Raw genomic sequence first — 14,985 nt, forward strand, 5'->3', positions numbered from 1 at the left:
GTGAGAACCCATCCATCCAAAGTTATTTCCCCGGAACCATGAAAATCTTAGATGGTGACTGCAGGGGGAGCATGGCATGGCATGATGGTCTTGGGGAGCCATATGGGTGGCTTGAGGACTGGTGAAAGGATATCTCCCAAGCACTGTTGATACGCTTGACCTCATTTTCCAAGAGACTAGAAAACTGGCCCGCGAAAAGGTCTTTGGCAAACAGGGGAACCTGTGGAGAACATTCAGGGCTTGAATCGCAGATTCCGTTCGAGATGCTGTGGCATGGAGAGAAACACGGGCAAACTGTTCGAGGCCCGTGATCAGGGAGTCGTCAAGACAATGGAAAGCCATAGTGACAAACTTGGGGATATATCTGAGTCGTCCTCACAGGCACGAGATAAAAAAATTCAGTTAGGACTCCTAACTGAATTTTTTAATAGGAGTTCATTTTTTTCCTAATAAGAGGAGGAGAAAGGACATGTAGCAAATACCCGTACAGGCAACCAGGTCAACATTCGTGAAAGCCACCTCCATGTCTTAGAGGTTCCAATCAGGGTAAGTATGGCTAGATTTGCCTCTGAGTGGAAAAATCTTTTCCTTAGCCATCTCAGGAATCTCTGGTACAGAAAGGTAAGTATTATTAGTCATCTGAAGGAAACATGAAGGAACGTTTATGGTGAGCACCAACACTTGGCCTTGGCCAGTTTGTCCATAGCATCTATGCAGGCATGGTTCAGGGGTAGCTCAGGGAAGATGGGCGAAGCAGTAGTCTTGCAAGGCAAGCAAAGTTTGAAAGAGGGCAGCCCTGATCGTCTAGAGGCGTAAGAGCAGACGGTCTCAGAACCTGTATTATCTCATGCTGGAGCATGAGGAGAGATCATTTGTTGAAAGTGGCTCGTCCTCATCAGGCGACTGACCCCAGTCAGAGATATACAAATACTTGTCAGGAATGATGGGGGGGGATCAAGGGAACGGCTCTCAACAGATGCAGGTGGAGACGGCCTGGAAGAAAGTGGGACATCCCAGCACCTGGCATAAGATTCCCTGGAAGGTGCCAGGGGCAGGGAATAAGGCTCCAGATCCGGGTATGTAATGGCCAGAGGAGGAGCACTGAACAAGCGCTGATAGCAATTTGGAAAGGGCACATAGCATTTCCTTGGTAGAGGAAGAGCTAGTGCCTTTTGAATGCTTTGCTTTCGTCTTCTTTGAAGAGCGGTCAGAGGAAGATAAGTTGCTCAGCTAACTTTCGCTTCTACCCTGACGAAGCCCCAGACCCGGACAGTTGAGAAGAGGATGGACCGAGAGGGGGTGTGGCCGTAGAAGTGTCCCTTTGAGGCTGAGCATCATCCATAGGGCGAATGGGCAAAGTGGCCCCATGAGTGGATCAGAAACAGAGAGAGGCAGAAAGCCTCTCCACCAAAGCAGGCCCATAGTTTCAAGGGCCCTGGTGAAAGAACGGGCCGGGGAGACCACTGTGGAGTTGGTCCCAGCTGCCACGCTTGGAGCCAAGTCACAGGCGGGATGAGTGAGTGGAAGGGCCGCTGAGTTTTGGGTCACGGAGCCCGGGTGGGAAGCCATGGCAACAGGGCAGCAAAAAAAAGGGAGCCAAGGAGGGAAGCAAGGTCCCAGGTGCTCCCTCAATATCGGGCAGGTCAGATCTGGTCAGTCTCGGTCACTGTAGCAGTGAAAGACTGGTAGCAACACTGGGCTAGGTGACATGCTGCACGGAGGGGGCAGGGTAGCTTTAGCTGCATAAACTGTGACAGCAGCAAGGCCTGTGCTTTGCAACAGCGTTGTCCAGTAAGTGGCAAGTCGCGTGAGATATATGTAGGCTCCCTGGTTACAGCAGATTACCGTGGAATAGTGTTACTGCCAGACATGCTCTGGTGATAGATCATGGAGAGGAACGAGAGTTGGTCCCAGAATCTTCCTACTATGGGCTAACTTGCTTATGCCCCAGACAGTTGGACAGGAGCCGAGACTGGCTACAGGAAACTTGAAGAAGGCCCAGATAAACAGTGTGGCTGAAGCCCAAACTGCTTGAATGTCCCTGCGATAGCAGTGTTATCAGACCTGACGGTATTAAAGCTGGCAGTGGAGCTTGCTAGGGTATGCCAGCAAACTTAAAGCTCAGACTGCAATGAGTCGCCTGTGGGCTCTCTTGAGTGGTGCACTCAGCTACACTCCAGACGGCCAGTAGGTGAGCACAGATGGGTCAAGAGTGCTCAAAGAGGGCCCATGGGCATGCAGTGCAGTAGTATGGTATGGATCAGGAACAGACTGTCACGCTCAAACTGCAGCTAGTCGTGAAAAAAACCTCGATGCTCAAAGAGCAAATAAGCATGCTCATCAGTACGATACTGGAGCAAATAAGGGTATCGCACCAGAATAACAAAACACAATGTTCCTCCGGCAAACTTTATCCCGGTATCTGGAAGATATATAGATATATACAAGGAACAAATGTACAATGCCAAACAGGTGAGGGAAAGCCTAGGGCAAAGACCCAATTGGGGAAAGTCTAGATGAAGGTCAAGGGGCAGTCTGCCAACTGTGCAAGATTGAATGAAAATATGGAAAAGGGTATTCAAAAAGCAATAAAAGCGTCTAAACGTTCAGAAGAACAAGAATGACAAGGGTAGAAAGAAAGGAGTTGATCGAGAAATGACACTGAAATGAAGCTTAGCAAAGGAAAAAATCAAGCTGGACAAAAGCATGTCCATTAGTACATGGCACTAAGAAAAGGAAAAAATCATGGCGGCCACTTCCACGGGAGTTGAGCGAGTGCGGGCGCACTGCTGATTGCTCCAGAATTTAGCAAATGGAGTAATGGACGAGGAAATAATGCATATGTATTAGTAATCTGCATGGGTTTCCGGCAGTGGACTTATGAATTGCAAGGAAAAAACAGAGATGCAGCAGAAAACATATTTATCTGAGACCCTTACACTCTCTTCTGAAGATGTCACAGTGAAGTTCAATGATAACTAAAAAAAATATGATCATAAAATTGAGTGGCAAACAACCAATATGTTTTCTGAATGAGCTGATTCACAGCGGACAAAATGAAATTTAACATTTCCAACACATATTTGCCAACATAGAACAAAAACTCAGAATGAAAAGGTCCATGGCCTTTTGAAGAGCCCTGAAAACTCCTGGGTTTCAGATGCTCTCTGGTGTAATCTGACCCTATTTTGTAGCATTTTGGCATAAGATTTATGACCAATGCACCACAAATTATTTTGGTTGAGTCAAGATTGGTGACACAGAGACAAAGTAGTGCAAAGTTTCAGACTGGCTTGAATATGCCACAAAGTATCAAAGGATTTGTGGGTACCCACTATTTATGTAGCCATAAATGAACTAAGGAAAAAAATCTACAAGTATATATGGGGAAAATAATGGCTGACTTAACAGTGAAGTCTCTGCCAAGACTGCCATGATTGGCCACACTCAGTGGCAGACTGTGTTCGATTATGAACTCAGTCATCAGCTCTCACACTAACATCAGATGTGGGAGTAAAGAAACTGGTCAGTGATCTTCAATGACTAGCTTTGACTGGGATCTTGGGCCATTTGGAGTTGACATATTTGTCTATGATGCAGCCCCCCCCCACATGACACAAGCATACAGTAAACTTTTGCTCAACACCTTTAAACAACTCTACTCCAACTATTTTAAAAATCAGTAATGACACAAAGTTGGGAACTCATAATTTTGGGACTAAAATTTGTAATTGGAATCAGCATTGAAAAATTGAAGTAATTCCACCAAAATTGGAATGGTTGGCAGATATGCAGTAATGGTGTGAATTCAATCAAACAGTAGTTGCCATTATATGACAAAATTAAAACTGCAAGCTCGCAAAATCAATTCCACTGGATGTATTTAAACTACACGTGCGTTAAAAATGTTGCATATTAGCTAAAAACCTAAAATACTGCCGGAAAATGGTTAACAGTTGAAAGAGCAGGAATGTTGAAATCATCAGCACCAACATCATCTTGAAATTTGATTGTCGGTGTGGCAGCTGAAAATCACTATAACAAATTTTTTATGATTATAACTGCAACACTCTAATGTACCTCTTTGCTTCTGAAATGATCCTTACCTCAGTTCTGGTGAAACCAACAAAGTCGTAAAATGGCTTCAGGAGGAAATGCATTATTTCAGATATGAACGCTGTGAATTGAGGACAAACACATTTGCATGTCATGTTGTTATAAAAATTTTGTTTTTGACAAATTTTATACCATTTTGAATTCTAACATGCTTAAAATATGAATGGTGACCCAGCAACTTTGAAAGTTGGGTAAGGGGCAAGGATGGCTGGGGGTTAATGGAGCCTTGTTGAAAGATGTTGCATTAAGTACAACTTCTTGTGCACTCTTCTCAAACTGATAATTAAAAGGAATAATTTGACCGGAACTAGTTTAACACAAATCAGGGGTCGGGGGAAATAAGCCTCCATGTATTTGTTTAGATTGAAATGGCTACATATCAATTTCAAGGTTGACATCTGGCATATGTTTCCAGTAGATAAAAATTTCTTCTTTGTTGTTTTAGCTGAGGCACCAAACACAAGCACAAATCTGCCTTAAAACCACATAAATCAACTATTATTCATGGCTAAAATCACAAAGTGAATAATATGCCTTCAAAATGGCAAAAAAACAAAGAACGACATTTGGTGCACAGGTGTCAATCTTTACTGCTAATATGCTGTCAAAATGGACTTTCTATGGTGGCATATTGATGGCAAGCTACATGATGAACTAATCTTCTGTCGCCTGCTGTCTCCATGCCCTAAAGGAGGTGTGCCCCCTAACCAATAGAGGTGTGGCATGTCACCACCAATCAAAGCTCCCATCTTACCAAGCCACCAGATCACATTGAGAGGGATCCAAAAATCCGGGAAAGTGTAGCCAAGGCCTGTGAAGACTGGCTTAAAGAAGACACAATTGTTGATGGGTGTCTCATCCGTTATGAAGTAAGCTTGGCCTGCCTGAGATGTGGTTGACAAAACAGTTTATGGTTAATTAAACGATAATCTACATGTATGTGATCGCTGTTTGTACACCTAATGCACATTCATAGTTAAATGCACTTTTCTATTGGCCAATTTTGTAATATCTTAGGGACATAAATGTAGGTACATGGAACTGCTGGACAAACAATGTCCACCTCATATCCCCACTGGTCAGCAGTAAACAGACATGAACACAGATTAAAATCTTTCCATAAATTTTTCCATCATATCTGACAGTGGACTTTGTTAGAACACACTTTTTAATTTCTGAGTAATGCAAATTACATGCCAACAAAAAATATTTGCAGTCAATTTCAGTGATATTTCCAAGTCAAAAACGAGTCAGGTATGACAGGGACACAAAAAAGTCACCCTTTGGATGGCAAATTTATAGAAGGACCCATTACAGTACACAGATAAAAGAACATTTAACTAAACAAGCATCACACTGAAAAGTTTGTGCTTGGCTGGGATTACCCTATCACATGGATTGTCCATTCTTGATGTGAACAGTTCCATGCAAATCCATTATCATATGGGATTGTTAGGCGTGAGGTCAAAATACAAACGCTTTTGAAAGCATTCGATGCTTCATAAGTGCTAAACCCCACCAACGGTGAACATCGAACAGATGAACGCTTCAGCGAAGCTTGTCAAACCGGTTGCAGTCGAGTGCACAGTGCACTCTGCAACTTCCACTAAACAATGGACAGCTTATCGTATTACCGCATCATGGGCTCCTGTGGTCTGGTGGATGAGTCATTACAATAGCCTTTTACTTTGCAGCTCTGCAGCAGGATTTAGATTGGCGGACTGTTTTTAATAACTTCCTGATAAAAAAGTGTATCGAGTAGTTGTGTCGCTAATGAAGTGTGAAATATCTGCGCTGTTGGTTTTCAGACAAGTCTTTTCGGGTCTGGATACCCTGTGATCTTGGTATTTTGTCTCAGTATCATGAGTCAAATACACACCTAACTGTACACCTGCAGAATCGATTATACTAACTTGAAATAGCATTTACCTGAATCGTACATGACGTAGTGTTCTGCTCATTAACATGCAGTCATAGATAAAACCTCTTTTTTTGCCCGTGTGCGCAAGCTGGGATCCAGCATTACGCACTCACAGGTTTTCACGTGTAGGATCGAGGAATACACGTACGCAAACTACGCGCTTCCATTTCACGCCCGCACCTGCACGATTTTAATAAGGATACATACTTATTCTTGAAGTCAATAGTGCATGCGTGCATGTTGCATTTTTTATTGTATTTTTTTGTGCTCTTTTTACACTTTGTGGTTGCACAAAATTCATGTCAGAAAACAAACATGTCGGGGTTTATACTAATTTCTGGAGTTTGACTTTACCTATTTAACTTTAATGCACCGTAAATTAAAACAATAAACACAATTTAATCTAGTGCTGCAGGTAAACCGCCGAACCAAACCAAAAATCATCAAACAAGGCACTTTCGAACCGAACCAAACTGTTCGGTTCAGATGTTTGGCTTTAATATGGCATTTCATTGATGGCGTGTGGGAATACATTCGAGAAAACTTCATAAAAAAGAAACACAACGAAAAATGGATAACGAGTTGTACAGCATGCTCCACACATGCATGAACATACTGGAACTTACACTGGCCCGCATCATGAGATGCTTGTAAAAAGCATGAGGTGAGAATCACTCAAAAATCAACCAAGAACATGCAATGTCCGGCATTGTCACTGCAGAACATTTCTAAATTCTCACTACATCCAATCGTTCTCATGTATATTCAGATTTATAGTATTATATTTGCCAATATCCGAGAGCCACGCCCTTACGTTCTACATTAGGCTAATGACGTTCAAATACATCAATGATTTCATAAATGGCCGTGCAAAACGAATTTTGATTGGATGTTGATCACAGTCGGACTCAAGCTCAATCAAAGGCATCCCCCGATGGAAATTTTGCCAAGCAATTTGTTGCATGCAGCGCTTCAGTGCAGCACACGAGAAGATTAATTTTTGTTTGCACGGTGGCCTAATTTGCCTTTCATTTGGTCACATGCACGCTGTCCTTTGAAAGTTTCCACCTCAGATACGCAATGAAAGCCATATTTTCGTAGTTGAATCTATTTCGCAAATATAACCAAAACACAATTTGCTCAGAATCTAATTCGATCTTGTATTCTGTATTGAAGGAGGAAACTCCTAATTGAGCATGCTGTTTTTTCTATTTGCACATATCTTACGATCGTTTTCTTGAGTCAAGTGTGGTCCAAACACAACTGCTTCTGGTTGGCAAACACAGTCAGAAACTGTCAGACATCCGGCAGTAACTTTATATGGAATGTACTCGCAAACAAATTCTGGAGAAACAGGTTAGAAAAAAATATATTCAAATCAAAGCCGCTCGTGCATGGGGATAGATAGGAGATTCATTACCTGTATTAACATATTTTATACACAGAAATATGATATATAGGCCTATGCAGCACATTCGTAGGGAGCTTTTCTATGTCTCAGTGTGCATTGTACATGTACATGTGTGTACATGTCCGAACCCCAACCGATCTGAAGTTCGGCAAAAAAATTTCTGAACCATGTCTAAACCGAACCCTAACCAACCCTTGACACCTACTTGTAGCACTATTTGATGCGGAATTTGATTTTTTTCATCACCTTCAAAGAATACTGATACATCTGACTGAAGTTCAAAATAAATTCATATTGTGTCAATGTGGATATTTCCTTTCAGAGACGATAGATCAGGCGGTAAAATGAGGCAATCATGTTTTGCATTTCCCGTCACTCCCATATAAACTTCTTTATTTTCCCGTCTAAAAACCTCTTAATGACAAAAATTAATTTCGTGGCGATGTCTTTTTGTCATGAATTACCCACTCAAAATGTTTCGATTTTGTGTCTCCATCAAAAGGTGTTAACCACTACTCCATATGGCCAGCCAAGGAGGGCTGACTGGGGCCACTGAAGTTCTCCTTGAATAGGATCTATTGTTCGCAACTATGGCTGGTAGAGCCACAAACTCCATTCTTGTCTAGGTTGCTAGTGAAGTTAGACAATCCAGGGCAGACGGTTCTATTCAAACCGTTGAACTGTCCCACACCAAAAGAAGAGCCGAATGAAGGGGGATTAATACCAACCGTTGAACTGTTTCTAAACTGTCTATATTTTGACCTCACGCCTTACTGCTCATCTGCGTGAATGGGTTCTAATGGCAGAAAGGCTCGGGAAACACTAAGGTGATTGTTCCCCTTATCTGTGTATTATATACATGTTCAAAAGTGGTTTTAAGATGCTCTGTCACTATACTACTTTACAATGACCACATTGCACAGTTCAAGCCATTGCTATTTTGATGACAGTATCTAAGACATAATTAATGGTTCTCACCGCTACGTGTTTCTTGCCTGCTGACAGTCCTTCTGCTGCCAGTAGGTGTCCATTCACTAGGTTGTCCACGTGAACCCAGTTGGTTTTACTGTAAGGACTTCCTGCATTGGCCTTGTAGAATTTTATGAAGCCCTGCAAGAAAGAAATCTCTTGCCATCAATGACAAATTTACTCTTTAAGTAACAACACTATCCTCAACGTGTAATGCAACATTTCCATGTCGAATAGAAAAATGAAGTTAATTCTGTCTCATTTTTTGACACAACATGTTATTCATAAAAACCTCAGACTGTTTCCATATTCAACAATGTGCAACTTGACTGTGTACTAACATTTGACAATGCCTGCTGTGTAAATCGTACACTGACTCCTGGATACGAGACAGCTTAATTGATTCTGTCCATATAAGGAGATTCTTTTGGACAACTATAAAATAAAATGGATAGGGCTGTACAGTCAAATGTTGACTTCTTTTGAGTCTCTGACTAAAAAAAAGTATTTATGAATGGGAATAAGTATGTGCTTGACCGGTCTTGGATGTGCGTCTAAGACAAGCTCAGGAGCTAATAAATACCCATGTACCCTTGCCTGCTGCTCAGGCATTAGTCACACGTTTAAGACTGGCCAAGCAAATATTTATTCCCTTATTAGACAAAACATATACATGTAACTTAAAATTTTTCTTAAACTTTGCATTATTTCTCAAAGTATGAAAACTCTTTTGCTTTCCTGTTTGTTTCATATGCATTGAAAAGTGTACGCTTTTAAACAGAGTTATCCATGAGGGCATTGTTGCTGCGAAGTCATCTAGGGAAGACATGGTTCGGTGAAATGGTGTTTATGTTCAATTTGTGAACCCAGAAATTACTACATGGAAACATTTCTGAGACTGGGATTAATCCTTTCTTATTGCTATGCACATAAACAATGACTCAACAATGTAGAGAAAACTGAGTCCAGCAGCAAGCACGAGAAATGAACGTTATGATGTTACACGTTATGACACTGGCAATTGCACACCAACTGTGACAAGACTGCCAAAGTTTCAAATTGATTTAACAATTTTTTCTCCATTGTTGTCAATTAAGGGTACACTTCAATTTAATGAATCTGAAGGGATATCATGGCAATACCATATGGACAACTATAATTAATAAAATACTTCCTAACCACTTGCCGCCGGGGTTTTTGGTACCGGACATGTATTCTTTATACGTGTGGCCAGGGTCTCCGTAATTGGACAAACGGAACTGGGCCTTGTAACAAAAGACTGTACTCGGAACGAAAGACCAGGCTGCTGGGCGTTACGAACAGTTTTTCACCCTCAATAGAGGGATTTCACATTAGCCCATCTGCGCATATCCACATTGAAACCGAGGCTTTCTGTATTGAACTTCATTGCACGCGCCCGCAGAGTTGACACAGTACATGCAGTATCTGGTTCTTACGTGTGGCGCCACTTCAGTTTAAACCAAGCCCACTGCACAAGATACACGACCATCGCAGGTACATTAGTTCGTGGTAAATTGCCCTTATTTTTTCTTTTGATTTTACGTGTTGAGTCATCCTGAAAGACTCTTTCACAAAAATTAAAGCCTGGAAAGTCTTCATTTAACATACCTTTTCTATACATGTAACGTCCATAACATAAAATGTAACGCCTGTAACAACTTTAATTAACAAATTGGACAATACAGGGGTATTGTAACGCATAACGTCCGCAATATTAATTTCTCACACTTGTGGCAAATTAATCAGTGAAGCTAAAACAAAGTTTCTTTTCATGTTTAATACTTGAATATAGGCTACAAATATAAAAGCAAATAAATTGTTTTTTCCACTAAAAGTCAATTTGTTTACGAATTCAAACTTGAAAGTTGCACACAAATGTAATGTCCATAACAATGGCATTGCCCACATGGCTGTACAGCCAGGGATGGAATGAGGCGTATGCTGTGGGGTTCCTATCTGATGTGGCTATCGGCGAAGGACAGTGATTTCAGTTTGCTGTCTTGATGTGAAATGGTATTAACTGCCAGTAAGAAGGCTAACTTAACTGTAGTGTGTCGTAGCGAGGCCTTACTGAGGGGCTAAAATGGAGGGCCAGCGAGGAGCTGCAGGATGGTTGATAAGTCCCAGGAAGGAACTTGTTGTTTGGTAGGGGGGGCTCCGCAAACATCCCTTGGAGAAGATGTTTCAGCATGTCATAATGCGATACAGTTGAGCCATCAGGAAAGCCATTGTGTATAGCTGCAATGGTCGACCGATAGTTACACATGGCTGCTACCTGTAGGCCCGAGTTGAAGGGGTAGAAGAAATCGACCATGGTGGTCACAGGAGCTTTGGTCCAATTAAGACTTTTCTCTGTACACCATGAGGCGAAATGTCATATTCTGCTACTGTAGATGCTGAGTGTGGATTGGCGTTGACCTCCTTGCGGCCATCTCGGCAGCTTCTTCAGAAAGTCCTCTTGATCAGATAATCCTTTGAAAAGGGCCAGCAAGTCAGGCATGGGACACTGGTTGAGGGTAGAGCATGCCCAAATTTGGATGGAGAAGGTCTGGCCAGGAGGGAGGAAGGAGTTGTGTCTGAATGAAAAGTTTGGTTAGGCGAGGGAACAAAGGCTGGCGTGGCCAGAATGGGGCGATGAAAAGTACCTGGCAATGCTTTCGTTCCATTTTGCAGAGCACTGCCGGCATTAGGGATATTGGTGGAAAGGCATAGGGCAGCATCAATCCTGTCCCAGTTGATCTGGAAAGCATTTGTAGCCCAGGACTGCAGGTGATGAAATCTGGCGCAGAACACTTGTAGTTGAGCATCCTCTGCTGAGGCAAAGATGTCAATGATTGTGCAGTGTCCACTCTCTTGGTTGTATTTTTCCCTAAGAGAAGGTATCTGTGATAGTGTTGTCAACTCCTGGGATGTGGGTTGCTTGCAGCTCGATCCCTTGGCCTTGTGCCCACAGAAACATCCATCTCATTGAGAGGCATTGATGAGGTAAGTGCCTCCTAGACGGTTTATATAGGCCACTACTGTGGAGTTGTCCAAGTGTATCAGGACCTGTTTGCCCCTGATGCTCAAACGGAAGTCTTGTAGTGCATTGAACACTGCTTGGAGTTATAGGACATTGATATGGCTCTGCTACCGTTGAGAGGTTCCCACATTCCTAATGTTTGGTGTGGGAGTAGGGGGCTCCCCATCTGAGGTGGGACGCATCTGTGGTTATTGTCATTTCCAGGTGTGCCCTTGGGAAAGTGATCGTCCAGGTGAGGTATTCTCTTATCAGCCACCACTGAAGGTGGGGTGTACAAAATCTGTTACAAGGGCGGGTAACACAATCAGGTTCCACTTCAGTTGGAAGGCTGCTAGCAGGTGGAGCAGTAGCGGTCTCATGTATAGTTGACAAAGGGGAACAAGGTCTACCATGCTGGCCATCAGATGAAGGAGGCATAGCAAAACTTGGGCTGGGGCCAACTGTCTGCTGGTTAAGGGGCTCGTGCTTTCCAAGAGGTTGTCGATGCGATCGCTCATTAGGAAGGTTATACCTCATTGAATATTGAGGGCCACCCGCAGGTATGTTGGATGTTGAGGAGGGATGGGTCTTGACTTTCGGTGGTTGATGAGAAACCCCAAGTGGTTTGTGAGGTCATAGGTGAGGTGAGCAGAAGCCGCTGCCTCACCTAGGGCTCTGCCAATGATGAGCCAGTCGCCCAGGTACTGGAACAGCATGACATCTTGTTTTCAGAGACAAGCAGCAAGGATCCTTGCTACTCAGGTAGACTCTCAATGACGTTGAAGGGCCAAAGGGAAGGGCCGCGGACTCAAACATCTGTCCGTTGTACATGAAGTGAAGAAACTTGAAGTCTTCTGGGTGGATTGGGATGTGAAACAGGCATTTTTCAGGTAGTGACAGGGTTACCATTTCTGGTATTTCCATGCAAAATTTCTTCAGGTGGATAAATTTAATCAGTGGTTTCAGGTTGATTATGGGTCTCGATTTGCCAGGTTCTTTCTTCAGTGTAAGGAAGAATGTTGAGATTAAGCCTTTGTTCCTGCGAGTACAGGGCTTGTTTCTGAAGGAGAGTATCCATCTCGAACTCCAGCACCTTTTATTTGAGTTTCTCAAGAGGAATTGGAGTCAGATGAAGGAGCAGGATGGATGGAGGGTGCTCATGAAGTCTAAAGAATATCCAAGGGGACAGTATCGAGGAATCCATCTGTTTGAGGTAATGTCTCTCCTGAACCCTGCAAACGATTATAGGCGGCCCCTGACGGGATGTAATCAGGGGTGGCGTGGGACAGTTGCTCTTCCCTTTTGTCCCTTCTGTGATGATCTTGTGGGTTGAGAAGAGAAGGGGCGCCCATGACTGGTGTACTGTATGGGTGGATGGAGGGACTGAAAGGGCCAGAGTCGTGGTGCTATGGACCCGGCTTTAGGTGTTGGGCTCAAGGGTCGTCGGCTCGGTACTGGTGTGGTGGTAATGGAGGGGATGGTTCACAAAAGCTTGTGGGTGGTATTGATCCACTTAGCCTTGGCCTCCATTGTCCCCATGAATTTCCTGGCGAAGAGGTCCTTGCCATAGAGTGGAAGACCTTGGAGATTTGACTTGACCTCTCCGCAGGGGATATTCATGGCTTCAAGAGCGTTGGATCTTCAAGCAGTTATTGTGGAGATCCATGCAAATTGGTCAAAAACTGACCACAATCCCATGCTATCCAACAAACCATGAGCATATACTGTATGTATATATAAGATTTTCCATGTGTTTCCTTGCAGTCCATCCATACCAAACTATTTTTCATGCATATGAGCGTTGTGAAGTAGCACAGTAGTATTTTACTGATAAAGTCATTCAGTGTCAGCTTGTTATGGTCAAAGAAAGATTTGTGGACAGAGAAGGGATATGAAAATAAGGAAATAGGAAAAATAATGAAAAGGGCCGGTTAGTTCTGGTGGTGCTTTACTTTCCTTTAGACAGAGAATAATCACTAAAAAGGTGAATGTACATACAGTGCATATCTCAATACCCTCCTGTCCCATCCAGTCTTTAAATTGGAGAGGAATAACACTTGCGCATAAGATCATAAATGGTGCCTCGACAGATAAGTTTTACTTCGGCTACGGCCGTTCACCATCATGCATTTACATGATCATGCAAGCAGTGGCAAAACCTTGAAGCCAACTGGCAGCTGCAGCAAAAATGAAGACTTGTACTGTAGCAGCACGTCCCATGGGATCTCGATTTTGTCAGGCTACTGTAACTATCCATTTTGCAAGTACAACTGTAAGATTATTTTTCAGGTACGAAATGGCATAAAGTACATTTTAAAATTAGCCTCAAGCTGGTCTAGGTAAAACATTTTGGAAAAAAGTGCATGACCAAGACTAGCATCATCAGGGGTTAACCACTACCAGCCGGGGACTCCGGAATCGGAGCCGTATGGTTTATATGTGTGGCCGGGGTCTCCGAACTCGGACAAAGGAAACAGGGCCCTGTAACAAAAGACCGTACTCCGAACAAAAGACCAGGCTGCTGGGCATTACCGGCATTTTTTACTCTCAAAAGTGGTGATAATCCAGCGTTATTTTGAAACCGTATACCAGGGTTTGGGGTATTTAGAGCAAGCGGATTACCACCGGGGACAAAAGCTCTCCACCACCACAGCGATGAGCCACACAGCACCGCTGCATGCTAATCTGGCCCCTATTGAAAAGAGGTCAGCAGTGCACTGAGCCAGGTTCGTGAACAAAAGACAGTTGTATAACACCGCACAATCTGGGCTCTGTTTACAAGGCTGCAGGCCTGGCTGAAATATTCGGGCATCAATGAAGGTCACCTGTCAACTTAGAGCAGTGCCTAAAGATTACTCCGTGCGGCTATAAATGACTGTTAAATGGAATGATGAATTGTTGGAGGATTTTGAAAACGGAAAAAATGATAGTCATGCCGGCCCAGCATCCTCAACGTTGAAAATTGCCCCGGCACGAAGTGGTTAAATACCAAGACAAACATGTTCAAGACCAAGACCACATTCGAATTGGTCTCAAGACCAAGACTACTCTTAACGATTACAACACTGGATGGTGGTGTGAAATAGAGGAACTAGTGATCATTGAACATGCACAAATCATATTGCATGACTGTATTCAGACTTCACATACATTATATATGTCAAGCCTAGTTGTCTCTAAGGCTGCCAGTAATAGCCAAGATATGAAGAGGGAGGGGGCAAGGCTGTAAAACAACAGACCTAGTTTACCATGTTAACTCTTTCCTTACCATAAGTCTGCTGAAATGCCGCTGTTCACCAGCTCCGTAGATACCAGGCGGCCTGATTGCACTGGTGTGCAAAACCTCTCCACCTGCAAGACAATATTTCAAACTAAAACTAATGCCTTTTTGTGGTTGTATCCATTACTCTGAACAATCTGAAAATGTAACGCTCCAATTCAATGTTGTTTCCCCTGCACTTATTACATGTCTCTCCCATTTCCAGACATCCTGAGAGTGCTTTCTGCTGTGACCACATGCACAAGTACGATTTGCCTCAATTAATT

At 43.1% G+C, this 14,985-nt stretch overlaps 1 protein-coding gene across 2 annotated transcripts in view; it reads right to left on the minus strand.

The window, feature by feature from the left end:
• Positions 1-14,985, minus strand: part of LOC110978532 (short-chain dehydrogenase/reductase family 42E member 1-like) — a 74,597-nt gene that overhangs the window by 21,026 nt on the left and 38,586 nt on the right. For both annotated transcript variants that reach the window (XM_022233596.2, XM_022233597.2), the window contains exons 7-10: positions 14,708-14,790; positions 8,427-8,558; positions 4,871-5,000; positions 4,107-4,177 (exon numbers count right to left, since the gene is read on the minus strand). In XM_022233596.2, coding sequence (XP_022089288.1) covers positions 4,107-4,177; positions 4,871-5,000; positions 8,427-8,558; positions 14,708-14,790 — 416 coding nt within the window. The remainder of the gene's footprint in view (positions 1-4,106; positions 4,178-4,870; positions 5,001-8,426; positions 8,559-14,707; positions 14,791-14,985) is intronic.

This window comes from Acanthaster planci, linkage group LG07, assembly GCF_054643075.1.
Source record: "Acanthaster planci isolate LZ-2023a linkage group LG07, COTS_SCS, whole genome shotgun sequence".
In the NCBI taxonomy this organism is placed as follows: domain Eukaryota; kingdom Metazoa; phylum Echinodermata; class Asteroidea; order Valvatida; family Acanthasteridae; genus Acanthaster; species Acanthaster planci.